The sequence below is a fragment of the Microtus oregoni genome, unplaced genomic scaffold (assembly GCF_018167655.1).
Source record: "Microtus oregoni isolate MIOR12 unplaced genomic scaffold, Mior012 000028F_ref0000031, whole genome shotgun sequence".
Taxonomy (NCBI): domain Eukaryota; kingdom Metazoa; phylum Chordata; class Mammalia; order Rodentia; family Cricetidae; genus Microtus; species Microtus oregoni.
The window spans coordinates 22917989-22942546 of NW_024543087.1; the positions used below are offsets into that span (position 1 = coordinate 22917989).

Below are 24558 nucleotides of genomic sequence, written 5' to 3' on the forward strand. Positions count from 1 at the left end.
CCATCAAACTTAGTTCTGTCCTTGTGAAATCTGGATATAAATGATTACTTGGCTAAGTTGTAAAAGCAAAATCTGAGACAACATTTGGTAAAAGTTGGATAGAGCCTATTGTCTATTCATTTTGGGGACGAGTGGGTCGACAAAGCCTGGGGGTCAAGATGGCTATTGCAGAGCACGGATTAAGTCCTTGTTCTGTGCAGCAACATAGGCACAGATCTGAAACGCAGGTATTTCCCGGTACTGAACCTCCTTGGGCCTGGACTACAACGCCTGTGGCTGCCAGGAGCTCTAGTCCCAGCGACGACGCGCAGGCGCACACCGCTATGGCCACGCTTTCCGCGCATGCGTCCTCAGGTGCGCTGGTCGGTGTGGCACGCTGGCAGAGTAAAAATGGCGGCGGCGGTGCGGGCGGCGGCGGCTGGAGCGAGGCTCAGGGTTCTCAGTTGCGGCGTCCGCAGCACGACCCGCAGCCTTTGCAGCCAGCCGGTTGCAGTAAACGAGCGCATCGACAACAAGCGCCGTGCTGCGTTGCAGGGCGGAGGCCAGCGCCGCATCGACGCGCAGCACAAGCGAGTGAGTCCGGGGCGCCAGCGCGCCCCGCCCCCTCCGCCCGCGACCTATCACAGCGCGCCGGGCTCGCGGCGTCCGTGGCCTCCCAGCCAATAGGCGACGTGCCTGGGAGGGGCGCGGCGAGAACTTTCACCTGGAGAGCCTAGGGCCCCCTCGGGGGTGGGTAGCCGAGGACCAGCTTCTGTGTGCTTAGCAAGGTCCCCAAGTGGTGGTGGGCGTTGATTGGATGAAAGGATGGATCTGACCGGTCTCCACCAGTGCTCCACCTTAGCAGCCATGAACTTTTGGGAAAGTTAGTCTCTAGAAATCTTAAACAGAATAATGCCTCTCACATCTTACTAGAATAAGATTGCTTCACTAATCGGCGGTAGTCTCTCAATTAAAAAGACCCCATTATTTTCCTGTTGTCTGAAAGAGTTGTGGCAGGTTTGTTTGTTTCTTCTGTGATGGAGAGCAATAAAACCGAGGCTCATAGTATCAGAAATCGGTTGACTACATTCACATTATCCTGGGGTGGGGTTCTTCGTAATGGCAGGGACTTTTGTGACACCTGTGACTTAGGAAGTCAGGTGGGCCTCTTGAGTTTCAGCATAATCAACTAGGTAAGAAGCAGGTGGGCTTTGGATAAACTCGCAGTTACTCTGCAGTCTGGCCAGAGTGGGCAGCTGAGGCACTGACACACTGCCTGGATCTTCGGGCGAGAACCACAGTTGAGCTTCAGAGATAAGCTGGGGAGGCCGGTTAGCAGCAGAAGCATCAGGCTGGAAGAGGTGACCCTAGACCTGAAACCAGACTTGCCTGGTGAGTCTAGACAGAGAGCTGGATGAGTTAGCAGGAAGGTACCTTGCCTAAGGAAAGCGCTCCCTGGGAAGAGCACAGAAGGCCTATTCAAGTGTGGCAAAAGCTGGGCTTTTTGTTGTTGTTTGTTTTGGTTTTGATTTTCTGAGACAGGGTTTCTCTGCGTAATGACAGCTCTGGCTGTCCTGGAACTTGCTTTATAAGCCATGCTGGCCTTGAACACAGTTTCCCCCTGCTTCTGCCTCCCGAGCACTAGGATTAAAGGTGTGAACTGGGTCTTAAATCTTGGCCAAAGGTTGCTGCAGATGTCCTGAGTTACCGTTCGAAAAAGGTCTAAGGCTCACCCTCACTCCCGTGGGGTCCTGGTGAAGGACTAACACGTTTCCTGGGAAAGCCTGTCACCTCTATCAGGGTCCAATGCTCAATTCCTCCCCAAGCAGATCCAGATGCCCTTAGATAGGCCTGGAGAGCTGCTTTTAGCGGTCAGGGCTGATTTAGTTGGGAGGCCAATTTGTGCTGTCATTAAGCAAGTTTTTCATGAGTTCCATAAGACAGGTTTCCTACAAGTGGATCAGAAAGTATGAATCTTTTCAAATCTATCACTATCTTTATCCATAGTTGTTAGGTTGTTTTCCCCCAAAGTAAATGTTTTCCACAACCTCATTGGCTTTCACTGCTTTCCTAAGATAACTAATTCCAAGGGTTGTTTGTTGTTTACTGTGTGTATGTGCTGTTTTAGCACAGGGGCTATGGACTTTCTCGAGAGCTGAGGTTTTGGGAGCCTAAGGAGTGGAGGCTCTTGATAGATTGAGGGTTTCAACTTCATCTGTAAGAAGTATTTTCTTTAATTTTGAGATAGGATCTCATACAGACCTTGAACTTCTGATCCCTCTGCTGCCTCCCCAGCTCTGGGATTATAGGCGTTCACTACCCTATGTATGCAGTCTGTGTGGTACTGGGAATTGAACCTAGGGCTTTTGCACATGCTAGGCAAGCTCTCTACTAACTGAACTGTATCTCCGGCCATTTTTTCTTTTCTGTCTTTAAAGCAAATGCCCTCCAACCCGAGAAACTCTCCCTCCCAACAAACTCCCCAGCACCTGGCCCCTCTCCCTTTACTCAGCAGCTCCCTGCTGTGGGGTCTTCCAGCAGGGATTCTTATTTAGGATAGAAGAAGGCAATCAATAGTGCCCTGGGGTGAAGGCTGGGAGCTGGAGGGAGGGGTTGTGCCTGGTTGAACATAGCTTTAACTCTCTGACCCTCACGAAGCCTGTCTTAGTTTCCTCCCTACTCCTATTCAGGGTTCTCAGTGCAATTCAGGGTCAGGCTCTCTTTACCCCCACTTGTCTTCACCTGTTTCTCCTCCCTTTGATTTACTTTCCACAGGCAGGTGGCTCCTGAGCATGGCATCTACCCAGCTTTCCTGGCTGGAACAAAGTCTATCGCTATCACCTGTCTACTATGGGTAGGACGGACAGTGGAGCCTTTTACACGGGGGCAAAGAGGCAAAACCTGTGGCTCTGGCCTTCCTGCTAACATGTCTTACCTACCTTAACTTGGTCTTTTGTTGTAGGGAAAGCTAACTGCCAGGGAGAGGATCAGTCTCCTGCTGGACCCCGGCAGCTTTGTGGAGAGCGACATGTTTGTGGAACACAGATGTGCCGACTTCGGGATGGCTGCTGATAAGAATAAGGTATCTTTGTTTTTTTCCAGTGGCGGTGTGAACACTTCCTGTGGCTTGCTAGCCTTCCCACCAGAACAAAGAGTCGATAGAGCTTTTATCTCAGTTGCATTGGAGAAGGGCTGAGGGGCCTTCAGGTTCTCTCCTACCTCACCTTTGCCTGCAGAAGAGTGTTGGAGGCTGTGTATACTCTCTGCAGTCTAACAGACCCAGTTTCCAAGGCACTGGTTGTGGGTTCCATTCCTCATACAGACGGACAAGGTTGGAGGGAGGATTATGGGAGGATCTCTCAGATGGGTCTGAGAACCAGACCCTTTTTGTTGCTTTTGATACTTCTTAAGTTTTAGCCTTGTGTTTAGGTGGGGGTTTTTGTTTTGTTTTTCCAGACAAACAAGTTTCTCTTTGTTTCCCTGACTGTCCTGGAACTCACTCTGTAGACCAGGCTGGCTTCGAACTCTGAGATTTGCCTGCCCCTGCCTCCCTGGTGCTAGGTTTAAAGGCATGCACTGCCACTGTCTGGCTTATGTTTAGGTGTTTTTATTGTTTATTTTTTCAGTTTGCCTGACTATCTCACACATGCTGCCCTAGAACTTCGTGTAACCCGGGCAGCCCTGAGCTCATGGTCTCCTTGGTCTTAGCCACCTGGGTGTGTAATCATGGGCATGCATCAGTTATACCTGGCAATCTTGAAGGTCAGCAAAATCAAAATTGTTTGTGGGTTCATGGAGCTCTTAGGATTCACTTTTTGGGCCCATTTTCTGCACATCTGCTGACTATGACCAAAGGTGTAAACTCGGCAGGGTCTGTCTGAGCCATTCTGGGCACACCAATGTCTGGTCTGAGTAGGGATGTGTGATATCCGAGAAGCTGCTCAGAAAGCTCTTACTCTTTCTTTTTGAGGGTCTTACTGTGCAGCCAAGGCTGGCCCCAAACTTATAAGGATTCTCCCTTCTTAGTTTTGGCTGGGAGTCCAGGCATGTGCCACTATGCCTAGCTCTGTTTTCTGTGTGTCCCTTTCAGAGGAAGTGGTAGTGGTGTCCCTGGGAACCTCGTGGTTATATTACCTTTCTCCTGAAAATTCTAGTTGTTCATTTTGGTGTGCTCGAGACTAAACCCTGCTTTGGTTTTTAGTTTGAACCTTAGAAACTTTGGTGTTTTGTTTTTAGTTAAGCCATGATGCCAACTTCACTATAAAGAAATATTTGGGCCGGGCGGCAGTAGTGCTCGCCTTTAATCCCAGTACTTGGGGGACAGAGGCAGGTAGATCTCCGTGAGTTTGAGGCCAGCCTGGTCTACAGAGAAAGTTCTAGGACAACCAGGGCTACACCGGGAAACCCTGTCTTAAAAAACAAGCAACAACACAGAAGTATTTGGGTTTTCTGACCTATATGTCCTTTATCTGGTAGTTTCCTGGAGATAGCGTGGTCACTGGACGGGGCCGAATCAATGGAAGATTGGCTTATGTCTTCAGTCAGGTATGTCTTAACTCCAGCAAATGAGGCTTTCCTGGAAGGTAGAGCCAGGAACAAAATATGTGATAGAAAACAATTTGGGGGAATGAAATCTTGCTTATAGTTTGGGGCTGTGGAGGATCCAGATGCAGTCTGAGTAGAAAAAATTGATTCTTAAAAGCACTGGTCCCTGAGCTCTGGGATTTTTTTTTAAAGTATCCAAATACATTTTGTGAAGTTCCATCAAGAGAGATGAAGTTGGCATACACTGAGACCTGAGGAAGACCTTGTAGGCAGAATAAAGCTATGTCATACCCAAATTGCTTTTTTAAAAATTATTTTATGCTGGGTGGTGGTGGCGCATACCTTTAATCCCAGCACTCGGGAGGCAGAGGCAGGTGTGTCTCTGTGAATTCAGTGGAGTTATAGGTGGTTATAAGCCCCATGTTGATGCTGGGAATCAAACCTGGGTCCTCTGGAAGAGCAGCCAGTTTTCTTAACTGCTATCGCTTCCCTCCAGCCCTGTTTGTCCAAATCTTTATCTCCAGAGCTGTGCATTACCTGTCATGGTAGAGAAGAATCAAGGTTCTGATCAAGTGACTTTAGCATAGTGTGGCCTGGGTTACCCAGGTGGCCTAATGTAATCACAAGGGTCCTTAAAAAGAGAAAGAGTGGCTGGGTGATGGTGGCACACACCTTTAACCCCAGCACTGGGGAGGCAGAGGCTGGCCTGGTCTACAGAGCGAGTTCCAGGACAGCCAGAATTGTTATACAGAGAAACTCTGTCTCAAAAAACCAAAACCAAACAAACAAAAAACCCAAACTACCCGCCCCTAAAGAAAACCAAACAAACAAGACAAAACAAAAACCGGAAGAAAGGTCAGAATACTGCCGTGTGAGGACTCCACCTGTGATGTGAGGCTTTGAAAATAGAGAAGCATTCTGGGAGAGGAGGACCGGGAGCCGTGGCTGGAAGCTTCGAAAAGGTAATCAGGTTGCCTGCCCTTGAGGCCTGAGAGGTCACAGACCTGTTGCTCTTGGTTGCAACCCAGTGCGGTCCCTGGGAGGGAGGGAGCTTCTGCACCACAGGATGTGAGAGAGCAGAGTGTTGTCGTAGGTCCATGACTCTGAGTTAGTGCATCACGGCAGCAACATAAGCAGGGTATTTTGTGTGTTATTTCATAATAGATTTTTCTACTATTGGGTCTGCCAAATGTTGAAGATTACTTTTTTCCCTCTCAATTTTTATGAGCTGGCTGGGCAAAAGTTAATAAATAAGGAAGCATGGAAATGATGGAACAAAGATTGATACTGTGTTTTCTGGCCGCGATGTCTGACTACTCAAGGCCGCTACAGAAATTCAAATCCATCCTACTTTCGAGTGCCTTCTCTGCTCACAGAGTAAGTGGGAGTGAGGAAGAGATGGAGATGATGAAGACAGGGCTCTCATTCTGAAGACACCAGTTTAAAGGTAGAATGGGGCAGAACAGGCAGCCACAGACCGGGTAAGAGGCTCCAGCAAATGCTTTGGACTCATAAGGAGGGGGGTCTTTCCAGGTTTGGGGAGCCTAGTGGGGAAGATGGACATTGAAAGAGGCTGGACCCTGGCCTTGGGATGTTGTGAACCAGCCTTCTCATTCCACTTTCCAGGATACTAACACGGGTGATTTTTCTGAGTTGTTAACTTTTTCCAGAAAAGTATCCTTCTTCCCTTGGTCATTGGCTGAGAGCAAGCTCTATGGAGAGGGAAGGAACCAGTAGGGCTCATTCAGTACTCAGGCTTCTAGTCTCTGATTTTCATCCTCATCTTTGCCTTCTTTCAGGCCAATGATCTGATTCTGGAGTCTATTTCTTTAGAGGAATAGCCTTTCTCCCCTCAAGGTGAAGGGGGAGCTCTTTGAGTTCTTTTACCACAGTTTACTCCTGTTTTAATGCCCCCCACCTTTTCTTTGGTTCCTCATCGGTTGCCCCCCTTCAGGTGTGTGCTTCCATTTCCTTCCTCCCAATCACATGATACCTTTGTGCTTTTAGTTCCCCTCAGCTAGCCTGCTGTTACTGCTTATTAGAAGTCCCTAGTGTGACAGTATCAGACACAGGGATGGGGTGGGGCCGGGAGACTCTGATCGTCTTTCATCTCCTCCTCTGTTTTCAGAATCCCACATACTACCTGGAAATGGCAGCTCTTGTTTGGCACTGGAGGAATTTGGGTTAATCCTGCTTAAGTTATTGCCTCAGAGCTCTGAGTCATTTTTGTAGGGCAAAGACTACTACTCTGATGTTACACAAACTCTCTTTAAGATACCCTATTAACTATTCTGGGCAATAGTCTATGTATTAGAGTTGTATTTTTTTCTCTATTTTTCTCAATGTCTGGAATGCCTTTAACAATGTTGAGTTTCCCATTTCCCTGGGTCTTCAGCTCTGCCTTGTCATTATATTTTACATGCTGGTTTAATTGTTTTTGTTTTGTTTTTTTCAGGATTTTACTGTTTTTGGAGGCAGTCTGTCAGGAGCACATGCTCAAAAGATCTGCAAAGTAAGTGTTTGATATTGAAAATAAACCCAGAGCTTCCCTCAGTTTGTGTGGCACACACTGAGTATTCTGGGGGTGTAATGAATTGAGCTAGGTATAAGAAATTGCACATTTGGGGCTACAGAGATGGCTAAACAATTAAGAGCAATTGATTGCTCTTCCAGAGGACCAGGGTTCAATTCTCAGAACCCACATGGCAGCTACATTACAACTGTCTATAACCCCGAGATCTGACACCCTCATGCCGGCAAAACAATGCAAATAAAATAAAAATAAATAAATTATAAAAATTGCACATTTGTACAAGATGTGGTACTGTCTAGAAGGGAGTCTTAGTTCATTGCTGTTCTGACTCGGCCCCCCAGTCAGCAAACTGCAAGACTCTGTCTGTTCCCCAAAAGCTGGGGTTACAAGTACACTCAAACTATTTCGCACTGTTTCCTTGACCTCTGGTAAAGTCTATACCCACACTTGTTCTGTGCTTTTCTTCTCCTCCCCCTGCCCATCTTTCCTTTTCTTCTCTTGGTCCCTCTGCCTCCTCCTGCCCAAGTGCCAGGATTATATGTGTGAACCTGTCACGTTTCCTCACACATAAAATAACACCTACGATTACAAGGCTTGCGGACTGGAGAGATAGGTCAGTGGGTATGGTGAGTATCTGGTATGAAAACCAAAGGACCTGAGTTCAAATTCCCAACACTCACGTAAAACCCAAGCATGACCATTATGTGCTTGTAACCCCAGCTTTTGGGGAACAGGCAGAGTCTGGCAGCTTGCTGACTGGTGGGCCAAGTCAGAACAGCAAGCTTTGGGTTCATGGAGAGAGCCTCATGAAGAGGATCTCGGAAAATAAGATTGAGGGTGATAGAGGAGGACACTTGACATTCTACTCTGGCCTCTGCCTGCAAAGACTGAAAGCATTCAAAAGAAGACTGTCATATAGCCAGGCGGTGGTGGCGCACGCCTTTAATCCCAGCACTCGGGAGGCAGAGGCAGGCGGATCTCTGTGAGTTCGAGGCCAGCCTGGTCTACAAGATCTAGTTCCAGGACAGGAACCAAAAAGCTACGGAGAAACCCTGTCTCGAAAATCCAAAAAAAAAAAAAGAAGATTGTCATATATGTACTTTTTTTTTTGAGACAGGGTTTCTCTGTTTAGTCCAGGCTAGCCTTGAACTCAGAGATCCGATTGCCTCTGCGTCCCAAGTGCTGGGATTAAAGGTGTGTGCCACTATGTCTGGCTCATTAATATATGTTCTTATTAATGCATTAAATAATAAGATTTAGTAGTGAATCTGACTGGTGTAATTCAAAGGAGGATTGAGGAAACATATTTATGGATCTCAGCAACTTTAATGTGACAAAGGCTTTTGTTTCTATTAATGGCAAAGGCACATGTGTGGTTCATAAATGAAGGAGAGTTAGAGCAATATGTGGGGAAAATGGAAACTTCTTCCACCTCAAGTTCATAGACCACTGTCTTAGGGTTTTTATTGCTGTGAGGAGACACCATGACCATGCAACTCTCATAAAAGAAAACATTTGCTTGAGGTGACGACTTCCATTTTATTATGGTGGGGAGCATGGCGGCTTACAGATAGATGTGCTGGAGGAATAGCTGAGAGTCTACATCTTGCAGACAACAGGAAGCTGACTGACTCACTGGGCAGTATTCCAAACATAGGAAACCTAAACCTGTCCCCACAGTGACATACTTCCTCCAGCAAGGCCATACCCACTCCAGCAAAGTCACACCTCCTAATAGTGCCACTCCCTATAAGATTATAGGGTCTTATTACATTCAAACTATCACAACCACATATCCGTTCACAGCTACCTTGAGATTCTGTGAATCCCAAGAATAGAATTTCAGATCTAGGCAGAGAGACCAGGGGCTAAAATGTGAAGAGCAGGACAAAGACTGTATGACAGTATTTTTTTTTTAATGTGCTTAAGTGTTTGCCTGTGTGTGTACTGTATGTGCCTGGTGCCTGCAGAGGCCAGAAGAGGGTGTTGCATCTTTTAGAACTGGAGCTACAGATGGTTGTGAGCCACTCTGGATGCTGGGAACTGAATTGGAGTCTTTTGCAAGAGCACTGCTCTTAACCACTGAGCCATCTCTTAAGCTCCTGCATAAAGATATTTTAAAAACACTTCAGGGGACTGAGTTTAGAGCTCTGTGGTAGAACACTTGCCTCATGTGAGCAGGGCTTGCAGTCACATCCTTTTTCTGCTGATGAAGATACAGGAACACAAACAGAACCCCAGGTACCAATCAAACGAAAGTTCACCAGATAGAATCCTGCTAGACTGAAATGATCTGGGGCATAATGCTAAGTATAGTTGGTGTTTGGAGAACTTTAGATCCTGGGAGTAAACGTGCTTTGTAAACCATCTAGGGCTGTGGGATGTTGCGCATGAAGCTTGTAGACCCAGGAGGAAAATCTGCCACAGTGTACCTGCCTCAGGTTAATGGGCCAATGTGCACTTTCATAAATAGACTTCTGTTCCATTCTGTCTGCCACCCACTGTTCCTTAGGAGTCACTGGGAATAAATGTGGCCGCTGACCCTCTTAGCATCAACAATGCAAAACCTGTGGCTTTTGTTAGGTAGCTGGTCTCTCATCTTCCCTTAGGAATCCTGATATTATGGGGGTTGAAATCAAGGTACTCCTTCCTGGTTGGAAAAGTACAGGGAAATGTTTTCTGGAAAACACACACACACACACACACACACACACACAGAATGAGGGTGAGGCGTGTTGGCCTGTGTGTGTAAGTATAACACAGCTTTTAGGAGCTAGTTCTTACCTAACATGGTGGGTTCTTGGGGATCTAACTTGGGTCTCACCAGGCTTTTATGTTAAGTGATCTTGTGCTTGGCCTGCTTGAATGGGCCAAATGTGCTAAAGCAGCAGTTCTCAACCTGTGGGTCACGACCCCTTTGCGGGTCACATGTCAGTTATCCTGCATATCAGATATTTAAGTTATGATTCATAACAGTAGCAAAATGAAGTAGCAAATAAACCAGTTTATGGTTGGGGGCCACCACAACATGAGGAACAGTATTAAGGGGTCGCAGCGTTCGGAAGGTTGTGAACCACTGTTCTAAAGAGACACTGTGCGCCATGGCCCCCCTCTTCAGCTACTGGACTGTTGAAAGACTGGACTCCAAGAATTTCTGCAGGAGAAATGGCGGAAGCCCTGAGGCTCTCAGAGGAGCCACTTGTCTCCTGGAGAAAGATTCCCAGCCTGACAGATGTCCTTGTAGGAGAGCCTGGGAGTTGAGTGGGGGACAGGGCCCACACCTTATGGGACTGTCCAGATATGCAAACTTCTTAAGTATTTAAACCCTCCTCATACCAGGACCCCTGAAGGTGGCCTTGGTGGGGGCATAAAGTCTGGATCCCTTTGTCCCTCCTCCTGTGTGGTCACATTGATAAATCTCCCTTTTCTGCTTTTCACTATTCATTTGGCTCCAATGGACTCATTGAGCATGGGTGGCTGGGCCTGGCTTGTGGGGGCACAGGCAGTGGCCTCTTAGTCTGGTGACTCTCACCCAGCAAGCCATCTTCTTGGCACTACAAGGCGTTTTGTCACTGCTGCTTTTGAAAACCAGAGCAGATGTCTCATGGGATTTCTATGCCGTTTTAGATCATGGACCAGGCCTTAACAGTAGGGGCTCCAGTGATCGGGCTGAACGACTCCGGGGGCGCCCGAATCCAGGAGGGGGTGGAGTCCTTGGCTGGCTACGCAGACATCTTCCTGGTGAGAAACCTATTCACAGCCGGAGTCCGTGAGTGTGTTCTGGTGCCTGTCTCTCCACACTGTCCTCTGCCCCATCCTGCCTCTGTGTTGTCTCCATCACTGCCACCGTGGGTGGGATGGGGGTGGATAACCTGCCAGGTGGCTGCAGAGCCTGCTTTTTCTTCTTGATAGAGGGCCAGTTGTTAGGTGAATAATTAGTTCAAGGTCACTCACGAGGAGAAAGTACTTGGAAATGTTTTTTTTTTTCTTTCTTTTCTTTTTTTTGAAGCAAGAGCAACACGGTAAGGAACGTTAAAGTAAACTGATTTGCTATAATTAGAATTTTTTAAAAGTGCTCTTTTAATTTAACATTCTGGATGATTATACAAAGAAGAAGAAATCTCTTCAAATCAAAGGCCTTAGAGCACATCATTCCAGATACCTGCCTGGTTTATGAGAGAGAGACAGGGAGGGTCTGACAGAGACCAGAGCCAGGAAGTTTCCAGTCAGCCCCGGGCTAGCCTCCCTCCCCTGCGGGAATGACAGCTGTCCTGTCCAGGGTCACCACCCTTCAGGATTCATCCGAGCAGCTGTGTGAGAGGTATTCTAACTTGTAAGGCAGTTCTGGCCCTTGAGAGGCTTCCCAGCTTCTGTTTGTCTTAAACATGCTTTTTTCTTTAAAGAAAAAATAATTAAAGCGGTATAACAATTGAATTCATTCCTAGTCAGGAACAAAAGTATAAGGAAAGAGGGAGAAGGAAAGAGGGGGGAGGGGAAGGGTAGGAGATAGGAGAGAAAAGGACAAGGGAGGGAGGAGAGGAAAGGATAGGGGAGGGAAAAAGAGGGGAGGGGAGGGAAAGGGAGGAGAGGGAAGGAAAGGAGAGAGAAGAAGAGTGGAAGGGAAGGAAGGAGAGGGTAGGAAAAAATAGAGGGGAGGAGAGGAAAGGATAGGAAAGGGGAGGGGAGGGGGAAAAAGGGAGGAGAGGAAAGGAGAGAGAAGAGGGGAAGGGAGAGAAGCGAAAAGGGAAGGAGAAAAGAGAAAAAGTGAAAGAGAGGAACCGGAGAAGGAAAGGAAACTACTAAGGGTATATAATCGAGGCCCCTAGATAAGGACTACAGATAGCAATAGATCAGGGTTAAATCTCCTTTTACGATTATACTCTGGTAAATGTTCCCCCAGAAACACACAATGAAGGACTTAAGAGCTAAAGGAAGCAAAATATCACCAATTAGCCCTCAAATGTTTCAAAATAATGTGATATGCAAATATATATTTTTGGAGAGAATGATACAGCCGGTGGTGGGGACAGTTCTCTGGCTAAAGAACACAGGACAGATCTTAAACTGTTTCAAGTTTTCCATGAGGTCTGAAATTACATCACAATTAAAAGTTTCCAGAAATTAACAACACAGGATCAAGCCTTTATCCCAAGACTGCTTTCTGGACTCCTCCCATCGCCAATGCCTTCCTTTTTAAAAGACAAATATCTCTATATAGTTCACACTACCTGGTGAGGTTATAGGTCTGTGCTGCCGTGCCCAGCCACAGCTCCCCCCTTTATATTTAGTTGGGCCATTTTAGTTCACTTTGATTTTCATCATATTTTATTTTTCAAAAAAATTCAACCTTCATTATTTATTTATTTACTTACTTATTTACTTGAGAAAGGCCTCTCTGTGTAGCCCTGGTTATTCTGGAACTCGCTCTGTATATCAGGCTGGCCTCGAACTCAGAGATCCACCTGATTTTGCCTCCCAAGTGAGTATTGGGATTAAGACATGTTCTGCCACCAACACCTGGCCTTAACTTTTAATTTTTGTTTCTTACATATGGGTGTTTTGCCGGCATGCATGTGTGTGTGCCTGGTGCCTGTAGATTCCAGAAGAGGATGTTGGATCTCCTGGGTCTAGAGTTATAGATGGTTGTAAACAGTCATGTGGGTGCTGGGAATCAAATTTGGGTCCTCTGGAGGAGCAACCATTTTCTTTAACCACTAAACCATCTCTTTAGCCTCCTTTACCATATCTGTTAAGCATATACGAGACGTCAAAGCCCATCTACACAGTGACACACTCCCAGCAACAAGACCACACCTACTCCAACAAGACCACAGGTCCTAATTGTGCCACTTCCTTTGGGGGCCCAAAACCACCATGTCTGGCTTTCTGGTAACTTGCAAATTGGGTTCTATCAGTCTTCAGGGCCTACTGATCTTTGCTTGTTGAGTGTGGGATCTGACTGTGACTTCCTGAGCTATTTCTGTAAATGCATGTTGCTCTGTGGTTGTGGTGTCACTTCCTCAGTGCCGTGACAAATTTCCTGACAAAGGCCTCTGGCCAAGCCAATTTTCTTTGTTCATTTATGGTAATCAGAGCATACAGAGGGGAATCCCACATCAGGTGTGCACCACCGCCCAGCTTGTTGTTTATTTTTTAAAAAATTATTTTTCAGGATGTGTGTGTCTGAGTCTGCCCTATGTGTCCAGGTGCCTGTGGAGACCAGAAGATGGTGTAGTGTAGCAATCTTTCTTGTCGGACTATCTTTGAATCGCCAGCCCTCAAATAGCGACACAGAAGCTTCTTATTAATTATGAATTTTGACCATTAGCTTAGGCTTGTGCCACTAGCTTCTGTAACTTAATTTGCTTTTGTTAATCTTTCTTCTGCCAAGAGGCTCAGTTATCTGTGTACTATATGTCCAACCTCTTCAGGTCTCCCTGGCATCTCCTACACACCTAGGTTCTTTTTCCTCTTCCCTTTTCTCCCTGGAAATCCCACTTATCCTCCTGTCTAGCTATTGGCTGTTCAGCTTTTTATTACACCAGTCACAGCAATGTGTTTTCTTCATGAAGCAAGTATATAATTATCTCAGAACAGTGAAGAGTCCCCAGGAGCTGGAGTAAGTCTCCTGATCTGAATTCAGCAAATGCTCCTAACTGCTGAGATGTTGCTCCAGTCCCAATTAAGAAAAGAGATTTTTATTCAATATTTTATTTATATATGTGTGTGTGTGTGTGTGTGTGTGTGTGTGTGTGTGTGTATATATGTATGCGCGCGCGCAGTTGTACATATCCATGGTGATCTGTGGTGGTCAGAAAACAGGCTTTCCCCCTAGTTTCGAGATAGGATATCATGTTGCTCCCTCCTGTGTATTCCAAGGTAACTGTCCTATGAGCTTGTGGGAATCCCCCTGCCTCCGCCTCCCATCATGCTATAGAAGTGTTGGGACTATAGAAGCTCAAGCAACCCCATCTGGCTTTGGGTCCTGGACATCTGAGTTCCTGTCCTCATGTTTGCAGTTACCCACTGAGCCATTTCCCCAACCTCCAGCAATGGGTTTTTAATCACAGGTTAACTCAATTGCTTCTTGAGAGCTTGGCTTGCTGTTTCCTGTTATTTCCTTTCCCCCAGGTGTCACCCTGAGCTGGCATGGGATTGGTGAGCCTTAATTAAAAACGCTGGACTCTCAGGTGCCTTAATCTTGTTTAGTGTTCAGCTTTCCGCCCCTCTTCTCGTGGAGATAGAAGGGAGACAGGGTCTTTCAGTGTAACTCAGCCTAGCTTTGGACTCAGTCTAGGACTTGTAGCATAATCCTCCTGCCTCAGCTTCCCAGGTGCTGGGGTTAAAAGTGTGAGCCACCATTTCTGGCTTGCTGAGCAGTTTTTAGGCATAAACATTTTGTTCATTACCGGAGACTTGAATACTTGTTTTTGACGACGTCTCCTAATTTTATAGTAGTTTTTAAAGGTATTTTCTAAACTCAGTTCTGCTGCAGGTGAAAGTCCACCCCCCCCCTTTTTTTTTTGCTGAGTAGAGATGTCTTTGGTGCTGTGATGAGCTGTAGTATGCAGCGTTTCCCCTCACTACCACCAAGCGTTGGCTGAGGAGCAGATACCGAGGGTCTCTTAAGTGCCACCTGCCTCTCTGGCATGACTTCTGGGAGCTGAACACAGAGGTCAGGGCTACTTGCAAGGTGACTGTTGGCTGCTTCCCTCTGGTGGCTCTGCGCACATTGGGTGCACATGAGAAAGTGGCGGGACCTGTAGCCACATTCTGGTGGACACTTCGAGGAACCGCTGTCAAGACAACGAATGCTCCTTGTTTCAGTGACACATCAACCTCTCCATTATGGGGACAAATGCCACACGTAATTTTGGAAGCACTTTCCTGACTAGATCTTTGGCTTGATTTTATTGTTGGCTTCATCTTCCTGCAGATACCCTCGTGAGTGCTTCTGTAACCAGGTGCTTTGCCTTTCTGTGTTGGCAGAGGAATGTCACAGCGTCCGGAGTCATCCCTCAGATTTCCCTGATCATGGGCCCATGCGCTGGTGGGGCTGTCTACTCCCCTGCCCTAACAGACTTCACATTCATGGTCAAGGTAAGAAAGCTGCGCCTGTTCCTGGTGCCCCGAGAGTCCTGCGGCTACCATCTGCAACAAACATAATGCCTGACCCAGATCTCGTCCTTATCTGAGTTCTCATTGGTGTTCGGTGGAGTGGAGATAAGCTCTGAGTCTGGGTGGAAGGAAGGTTTGGCATGGGCTCTGTAGTGTTTGAGGAAGGTTTTTGTGGGCTCTGTGGTTTTACCTGTGATCTGAATTGCAAATAGTTTCACATAATCAGAAGATCCCTGTCCTTTGCCCAGACTGATGGCTGTTTACTGACTAGGGCTCCCTTGGGAAGGCTTACTGTGGTCTGTTTTATTGACGAGTGTCTCCCTATGCCCCATGTTTCTTTCCTTTTTGTAATGGAAATGGAAAAATTTGATCTGCAACTTCAGTTAGAGAGATGTATATCAACACATCATCTGGCTTTAATGGAAGGGGATTTTAAATGAATTTATTCTTATTATTTATTTATTTTGGTTTTTCAAGACAAGGTTTCACTATGTAACACTGACTGTCCTGGAAAGATCCCTGGGATTAGAGATGTGCACCACCACCGCCTGGCATGATTTTTATTTTATTCTACTTTTTGAGGTTATTTTCTGAGTCGGGGTCTTACTGTCCACCCTTTACTGGTCTGAACTCACAGAGATCCGCGTACCTCTGCCTTCTGCGTGCTGGGATTAAAGGAGTGCTTTACTAGCCTCAGATAGTTTTTTTTTTTGAGACACCTTCTCTGTGTAGCCCCGACTGTCCTGATCCTTGCTCTGTAGACCACGCTAGTCTTGAACTCAGAGATCCACCTGCCTCTGCTGGGATTAAAGGTGTGTGCCACTACCACCTGGCTGTGATAGACTATTTTTAGGTGAAATCCTCTTGAAATTATATGTGGGTAGCTATCCTAAATCTGGTAGTTAAGATAGAAAGGCTGATTTTTTAATGTTCAAAAAATGAGCACTAAATACCATGGCAGAGGAAGGCTGAGGGGGAAAGTAATGGCAGTTACTTAGTGTGAGAGGACAATTGCAGAAGAAATGTGACTTGGGCACCTTTTCTCCAGGGTAGCTTGGCAGTTGAAATCCAAAAGTACCAAAAGTGCTACTCTTGCCCAGTGGATCTACTCCTAGTGACAATTGAAAGCATCCTTTTTATTCTTTTATTGAAAATAGATTTTTAAAAATATAATATATTCTGCTTTTGGTTTCCCCTTCCTCTAATCGTCCCAGCTCGTCCCCCCACTCCCTCCAGTCTGGTCCATTGTCTTTCTGTCTTGCTGTGGTTCTGGTGTGGATGTTCATTCGTGTGGGTCTGGGAAGAAAATACAGAGGATGAATTTAGCCTTTTCCAGCTGCAGGGTGGATTCTCTACAGAGTTTTCCCTTAGCTCAGGGCTTCTTTATTGTCCTCCAGTTTACACCTTAGCAAGTTGATGTCCATATTCCTAAAACACCTTAATTAAGCTTCCAAAAGGACAATGCCAAATGCAAATTCTCGATCAGAAAATATTGGTGGGTTTCCGGGTTGTCTCCCAACCAGGTGTTGCAAAGGCTTTGCACCTTCTGGAACTCTCATACCTGATTCACATATGTTAAACAGAAGGTGCTGAAGGCAAAAAGGCAGATTAGGGCTACGTGTGGACCCTCAGGTGCTGACTGCAGCTGTGTAGGAGTCCTCCCATCAAAAAATTATTTTATGTGTTTGGGTGTTTTGCCTGTATGTATGTGTATGTATCACCTGTGTGCATGGTTCCCAGTGGAGGCCAGAAGAGGGAGTCAGATCCCCTGGGACTAGAATTAAAGATGGTTGTGAGCCACCATGTGGGTGTTGGGAATCTAACCTGGGTCCTCTGGAAGAGCAACCAGTACTTGTAAACATTGAACCATCTCTATCCCCTGCCCGTAGTTCTCTGTCTTTTCTGGAATATGGTGTAGTTGGGTCTGTATGGAATCTTTTCAGACCAGCTTCCTTAACTTAGTTTCACATACTTAAGGTTCCTTACTTTCCTGGCCTGATTCTGCAGTGCACTCTGTGGCAGAATCAGGTGTTCAGTGTGGATTTTGTTTTATAAGAAGCTACCAAATTGTTTCCCAAAGTGGTCACATCCCCATGCATTCTCACCCACCACCAGTGAAAGAGTCCAGTTGTCCTACGTCATTGCCCAGATTTGATGCTGCCATTGTCTTTGAATTTGGCCATTATCTTAGTATTCTATTGCTGTGAAGAGACAACATGACCACAGCAAATCTTACAAAGGAAAATATTTAATTTCAGGGGCTTGCTCACAGTTTCAGAGGCCTAGTCCTTTATCATCATGGCAGGAGGACCACTGCAGCATGTGGGCAGACAGGCAGGGTACTGGAGAAGTAGCTGAGAACTACATCCTGATCGATAGGCAAAAGGCATTAGCTTTCGAAACCTCAAAGCCCACTTTCTTCAGCAAGGCCACACCTTCTAATCCTTCTCTGACAGTCCACCAGGGGGAACTAAACATGCGAACACACAAGCCCAGGGGGACTAAACATGCGAACACACAAGCCCATGGGGAACTAAACATGCGAACACACGAGCCCATGGGGAACTAAGCATGCGAACACACGAGCCCATGGGGAACTAAGCATGCGAACACACGAGCCCAGGGGGACTAAACATGCGAACACACGAGCCCAGGGGGACTAAGCATGCGAACACACGAGCCCATGGGGAACTAAACATGCGAACACACGAGCCCAGGGGGAACTAAACATGCGAACACACGAGCCCATGGGGAACTAAACATGCGAACACACGAGCCCAGGGGGAACTAAACATGCGAACACACGAGCCCAGGGGGAACTAAGCATGCGAACACACGAGCCCATGGGGAACTAAGCATGCGAACACACGAGCCCAGGGGGAACTAAACATGCGAACACACGAGCCCAGGGGGAACTAAACATGCGAACACACGGGCCCATGGGGAACTAACGGGCCCATGGGGAACTAAGCATGCGAACACACGAGCCCATGGGGAACTAAGCATGCGAACACACGAGCCCAGGGGGAACTAAACATGTGAACACACGAGCCCAGGGGGAACTAAACATGCGAACACACGGGCCCATGGGGAACTAACAGGCCCATGGGGAACTAAGCATGCGAACACATGAGCCCATGGGGAACTAAGCATGTGAACACACGAGCTCAGGGGGAACTAAACATGCGAACACACGAGCCCAGGGGGAACTAAGCATGCGAACACACGAGCCCATGGGGAACACGTGCTTTCAGGACACCACAGCTGTGCTAGTGAGTTGGTGGGTCACATGCAACGTCTCTTCATGTCTTTATTTTCTATTTGTGTGTTTTCTTTGGTGAGTTATCTGTTCAGTTCTTTTAACTTTTTTCCCCCATGAACTTTGTTCCTACTTTTGATTTTTCTGAGTTTTTGGTATAGTTTGGTTTTTGGTGCGTTTGTTGAGATGAGGTACCATTCTATAGCCCAGACTGGTCTGGGAGTTACGATGTAGCCCAGGATGGCTTCTAGCATGGTTCTTCTCCTGCCTCAGCCCCTGAGTGTTGGGATAATAGGAATGGGTGGCTAAAATATATACTTATGGGTTATTTTATTTTGTTTTCTTTTGGTTTGGTTTGGTTTCTTGAGACAGGATTTTTTTATGTGACAGTCCTGGCTGTTCTGGAATTCACTATGCAGACAAGACTAGCCTTAAACTCAGAGATCCTCCTGCCTGTTTCCTGAGTGCTGGGATTAAAGGCTTCTCCAGGCTTATATTTGTTGTTTTGTTTTGTTTTGTTATATTTGGGGTTGAACCGAGGGTCTAGCCCAGGCAAATTCTCTAGCAATCCCTAGCCTTAAGCTAGATAACTACAACTTAACCTTTGTTTCCTTGGCAAGGGTCAGCAGACTTTATGAACTTGCTTCTAGACTCCACGGTCTGCTCCATTGGTGCTTAGTTTTTCGGCAATGCATGATTGTCTTGATTACTATATATTTAGATTTTTTTAAAAAATTATTTTAAAGTTTAATTCATTGCTAGCAGATTCTGGGAAACATACAGGTGACTGTGGGTTCCCACGCGGGAGCACGTTAGATGAGGATCATAGTCTCCTGACGGTGGTCCAGCCTCAGGCTGCCACGATGCAAATGTACAATTTCTATAAACAGAAGTCTTAAATCCTGGTTCCTGTGAGCATAAATGACATGGAGCGCATTGACCATGGACGCACTTCTGTAAACCTTGCGTGTTAAGGAAGAATACATAACTGTAATCCATAACTGCTTGAGCTGATTGTTATCAAAGTCGGGGTCACAACCTGTTACCCAAGCCAAGTCCCACCACCCTTCCTCAGTAAGGGAATGAAAAGAGCCGAATTAGGAGAAAGCAGAAAAAGATTGACTTGCTGTGGCCACACTGGGAAGAGGGAGACCAAGAGAGCGAGGGGACTCCCAAGCAGTCTTCAGGGTCCTGAGGTGAGATTAAACAAAGCGCCATAGGTGTATCCATCAGTCCCTAGTCACTGTGTGGTCCTGCCCACCACAGACCGGTACTTATGTGGCCTGGCAGCTTGTTAGAGCTCTGTAAAGTCTCTTTCAGTGAGAACCTCCTCCTTCCCCTAGCTGGTGCCCTTCCCTTCTCCAGTGAGGTTCCTGGGGAAATTCCCATTTCTTTGGGGTCCGTGTCTATAGACTGATAGGTTGAAAGCTCGGTACCTGCTTAGATTATCTTCTTTTCTGCCAGGCCCATAGGGAAGTTTGTAATCTTAGAATTTCAGATGCAGCCAGAGAAATGGATGGCACCAGACTCTTGACCGAGTTTCCCGAGTATTGTGAAACTGATAAAATGGACTTCTAGGGCACACGTGGTTTTGGCCAGCCATCTGTTGGGGTGTGAATTTCAGCCCAGAAGGGAGATCCTGCGGCCCCAGTCTTCCTCTGTGGGAATGATTTCAGAAATGGCAGGCAGTGGTCTAACACTTCAGAATAATTTCCCATGATGGATACTTTCTTACAAGCAGACGTAGCGGCCAGGCCTCTGTTTTCATTACCTCGTGTATTGTAGGGACAGCTTAGATCTAGTCTTGATTTGGTGCCTAGAGGCCAACTCAGGCCTTTGAAGCAGTCCGTCCTCCTTGGCAGCAGGGAAGGCTGGGCCAGACTTGTACTGTTTGCTCTGCTCTCTGCCAACCGGTTCTGTCTGGTTCATTCAGTTGTTTGGCTACAAGTGTGCACCCCTGCTCTTGGCGGCTGTCTGTGCTTGGCTCTTTTCCTGTCTCCTCTCTGCTGTAAGACTGAAGTGTGCCTCCTGGCCTGCCCTTGCTTCTAATCAGACTGCAAAGCGTGCTTGAAGGTCTGCTGTTCTTGGCATATCTGGAGGCAAATTCTCATCCCTTTATTACCTCACAACTTGGGAATATTCACTTAGTTCCTCGGGTGTCTTTCTCGACTGTCCTGTTTGCAGCCTGTAGAGGCTTTCCCTCTCATGGCTGCCCTCTGTTGTCTTTCCTGATGGATGCCAGCTTCTGCGCACTTTCTCAGGTGACGTCTTTCCTGTTACTGCATTCCGCCACTTCCTTAGCTCGTGTAGCGGGAAACACTTAAACAGTGCAGTACAGCTACCATGGAGCGGGGAGCTTTGGAGGTCGAGAGCGACTGCTGAGGGGCCGTGCACGTGTGGGAACCCCACCACATGCACATGCAGTGTCCAATTTGGGGGTGTTCTCACAGCTTCTGTATTGGGGGGCTGAGAGGGTCCCCACTGTGTACAGCTATTATGGAAGTTGTACACTGCCCTCGTCACACTGGGGCAGCCCTGAGCAGTTTAGCAACTAGCTGCCCAATATCTTGTCCTTGACTTTTGGGGTCCAGGGGACCCTTCCTGGGGATCAGGGTTTGTCTCCAGGTGCTTACCCTGTCAGCATGTTCTTCCTGGATGTCTAGTTTCTGCCCGGCCCATTGTTAGGTCCCAAGGTCTCAGGTTGCCCATATGTGTCTAGAAATGATCCCATCTGACCTATAGGAGGATTTCCGGTGCTTAGGTAAAAGCCAGCATTCATCAGGAACTTGTGAAACCCCAAAGAAATGGGAATTTCCTCGGGAGTCCCATGCTGGGAGAAGGAAAAAGCTCCAGCGTGACTAGGCCTGCCTTCTGGAAGCTGAAGTGATACGGAGAGGCTGAGGGGCAGAGGCTGAGGGGCGGAGGCTGAGGGGCTAGCTACGGTTTGTCTTGGATATCTGTAGCTTATTAAATAGCCACTCCTTGTCCCCTGTCTGTGTAGGACCTAACTACTGACAAACAGATATAAACCCTTTGGAATGTATTGAGTGATGTCAGCTAGCATCCCAGGCATAGATGGCAGGCTTCTGCCTTCTCCCTTTGATCCTCCTATCTGACGTACCCACCAATGTCTTTGAAACATCTTGATTTATGACTTTTTAAATTTTGTTGCTATAAAATTGCTACCTCTTTGGAACATGGTATTTGGGGGAGACTTCAGTCTGTGTCCCCAGTTTGCAACCCCCAATATCAGTGGGTGATGCTGAGCAGAGTGACTACACTGACTACCTACATGCCTGTGCTGTATCTTTTGATTCATGGTTGTTTGTCTGTTGTTGTAGGGAATGGGGACAACCAGATAAATCGCTTTTATAGGGTGACCTGCTCGGGAGGTTGCTTGGTGGTGTGCAGTTGGTCAGTGAGAAAGAGGGAGGTCTCTGGCGACTTTTGGAGCATAGCTTTCAGGGGTCTTACTGTCAAGTCCAGTTCCTTCCCCCAGGAAGTCTGGGACACGTGCTTAGGTCAATTAATTAAGGCTGTCTTCTTCACACCTGGTGTGTGCTTGGTACAGCTGACCACCTGTTCTGAACTTGTCCTAATGATAAAATTGCTTAATGGAACCCTGAAACCAGTATAGGCGCACTGGGTTTTGATGAGCGGTTGCCAAAGTAGGCTTTTTTTCGTGGCCCAGCACGGCAGATCAGTGAAAAGCGAAGCTGACAGGGTTCCCACTTACACGGAGTTAACATTTAAGTGAAAAAGAGGAAAACACATGGCATCTGAACACAAAGTGAGACGGGAAGCAAGTTCCCACGACAGAATAGTAAGGAGCAAGAAGGGCGTATTTGGCTCAGGGTACCGGTGAATCGGATGAGAGGGGTAGAAGAGAGGAGAGAGAGGCAGGGAAGGCAGGGGGAGAAGGGAGCGCGTGAAGGGATGCCTGGGTGCTCTCTGCTGGCTTTCTGTGGCTGGAACCGGCCTCTGTGGTGGCATGCTTTGCTTTGACACTGGCTCCACAAGGTGACTGTCCCGCTGGAGAGCCACCCCTTCATCCCTGCAGTTTCTTCTTAATCCCTGATGGCGTCCTGTAATTTGAAGTATATTTTTACTAAAATCAGTATATACACTCTTTAATTCTTTTGGTCATTGTTAGCAAGATAAATCTTTCTCCATACCTTCTAAGTGGGAATTCCGCAAACAACACACACACACACACACACATACACACACACACACACACACACACACACACACACACACACACACACGTTTGAATCTTGTTTTTGTCTTTTAAAATTCTTTAAAACAAAATTTTGAGATAGTTTTTTATTTATTTTTATTTTATATGTTTGTTTTTGTTTTATTTTTACCTGCATGTCTGTCTGTGTCTTGCTCTCAGATACCAGAAGAGGGCATCAGATCCCCTAGAACTGGAGTTACAGATGGCTATGAGTTGCCTCTACATGGGTCCTGGGAACCAAACCCAGGTCCTCTGAAAGAGCAGCCAGTGATCTCAACTGCTGAACCATGTCTCCAGCCCCATAAAGACAGCTTCTTGCTGTGTAGTCCAGGCTGGTTGCAAACTTGAGTCCTCTGGACTTGGCCTCTCTGGTGCTGGGGTTACAAACATGTATCACACTGTTACTAGTTATTGAGGTCTTAGCTGGTGTTTCAAGGTTCTCGACTTCTTATTTAAGAATAAAATAAAGGCTCACACAGACTAGCAAAAGTAGTAATGTAACATTATTTAAAATAAAGCAATGATACAGGTCAGAAATACATTGTAAAGATTGATAGTGGAAGCCTGGCAGTGGTGCACAGGCTTATAATTCCAGCTCTTGGGAGGTGAGGCAGGTGGATCTCTTTGTTTTTGAGGCCAGCCTGGTCTACAGAGTGAATTCTAGAGAGCCAGAGATGTTACAGCGAAACCCTGTCAAAAAAAAAAAGTGGATCGTGTGAGTAAAGGCACTGAAGGACCCCAGTAGTTGTTTGGGTTTTTATGGGGTTCAAGAGAAGGAGTAGTTTGTAGTTTGTTTGCTAAGGGGTATAGTTTGGGTGGTTCTTTTTACCAAACTGTTAAAAAGATTTATTGTTATTTTATGTGTGGATATTTTGCCTGCATGTGTCTGTGCACCACATGCCTGTAGTACTTGCGGGGGCCAGAAGAGGGCATCAGATACCTTAGAATTGTGCTCTTAACCACTGAGCCATCTCTCCATCCACTGGTTTTCTGTTTTAATTAACAGATAAAGTTATGTTTTTTCCTGGGCATGTACCTTTCCACAATGCATCTGATTTTAATGATTCATAGACATAAGATGGTAAATGGGAGATTCTCCCCCAAAGTTCGCTTTGCAGACACATTTGTGTTATTGTGCCTGTATCCACTGATCTCCACACCCCAGCCATGAAATGTGACTGCAGGGTCAATCATCATGGACTGCAGAAGGAGGGCTGAGGTGCACGGGTATAATGATGCGTCTTTAGGAACTGCCTTAGTAGTGTGTTCATTCAGCAGAATAACTGCGGTAGAGTTTCCCTTAGGGCCTATGACCTGTCTGATTGGTCCTTGGCCCTGATAATGGTGCCAGGTATGGTTCCATCTAAGGAGCAAGGTTATAAAGTCCTCCCTTAGTGGAGAGACTGCTGGCATTTCACAGCCCCTGGGAGAGGGGGAATCTGCTCTCTCTTAGGGGAGTAGCTTCTGAAGGGTTGACTAGGCTCTAGAGCAGTGCTTCTCAGCCCTCCTAGTGCTGCGACCTTTAATACAGTTCCTTATGTTGTGGGGACCCCACCATAAAATTGTATCCATTCACAACTGTAATTTTGCTACTGTTAAGAATCATACTCTAAATATCCAATATGCAGATGGTCTTAGGTAACTCCTGTGAAAGGGTCATTTGGCCCCTAAAAGGGTCTCGACCCCCAGTTTGGGAACCGCCGCTGTAGTGGATGGACACACATCCAAGAGTATATGGGAGCGTAAACTGTGCCCCCTCATCCCCCTTATAAAAAAAGACAAAGTTGTGTGGGCAGGTAGGGAAGGCATGTGGGTCTGGGCTAGTTGGGAGACGGAATGTGTGTGATCAAATACAAGGTATGAAATTCTCAAAGATCTGATCAA

General features: G+C 46.7%; 1 protein-coding gene across 1 annotated transcript in view; it reads left to right on the forward strand.

Moving 5' to 3' along the window:
* The first annotated feature begins 355 nt into the window (after window positions 1-355).
* Pccb (propionyl-CoA carboxylase subunit beta) overlaps window positions 356-24558 on the forward strand; it is a 46681-nt gene continuing 22478 nt past the window's right edge. Inside the window, exons 1-6 of the mRNA XM_041677166.1 lie at window positions 356-573; window positions 2942-3061; window positions 4456-4524; window positions 6980-7036; window positions 10685-10798; window positions 15047-15157. Of these exons, the coding sequence (XP_041533100.1) occupies window positions 391-573; window positions 2942-3061; window positions 4456-4524; window positions 6980-7036; window positions 10685-10798; window positions 15047-15157 (654 nt within the window). The 5' untranslated portion in view covers window positions 356-390. The remainder of the gene's footprint in view (window positions 574-2941; window positions 3062-4455; window positions 4525-6979; window positions 7037-10684; window positions 10799-15046; window positions 15158-24558) is intronic.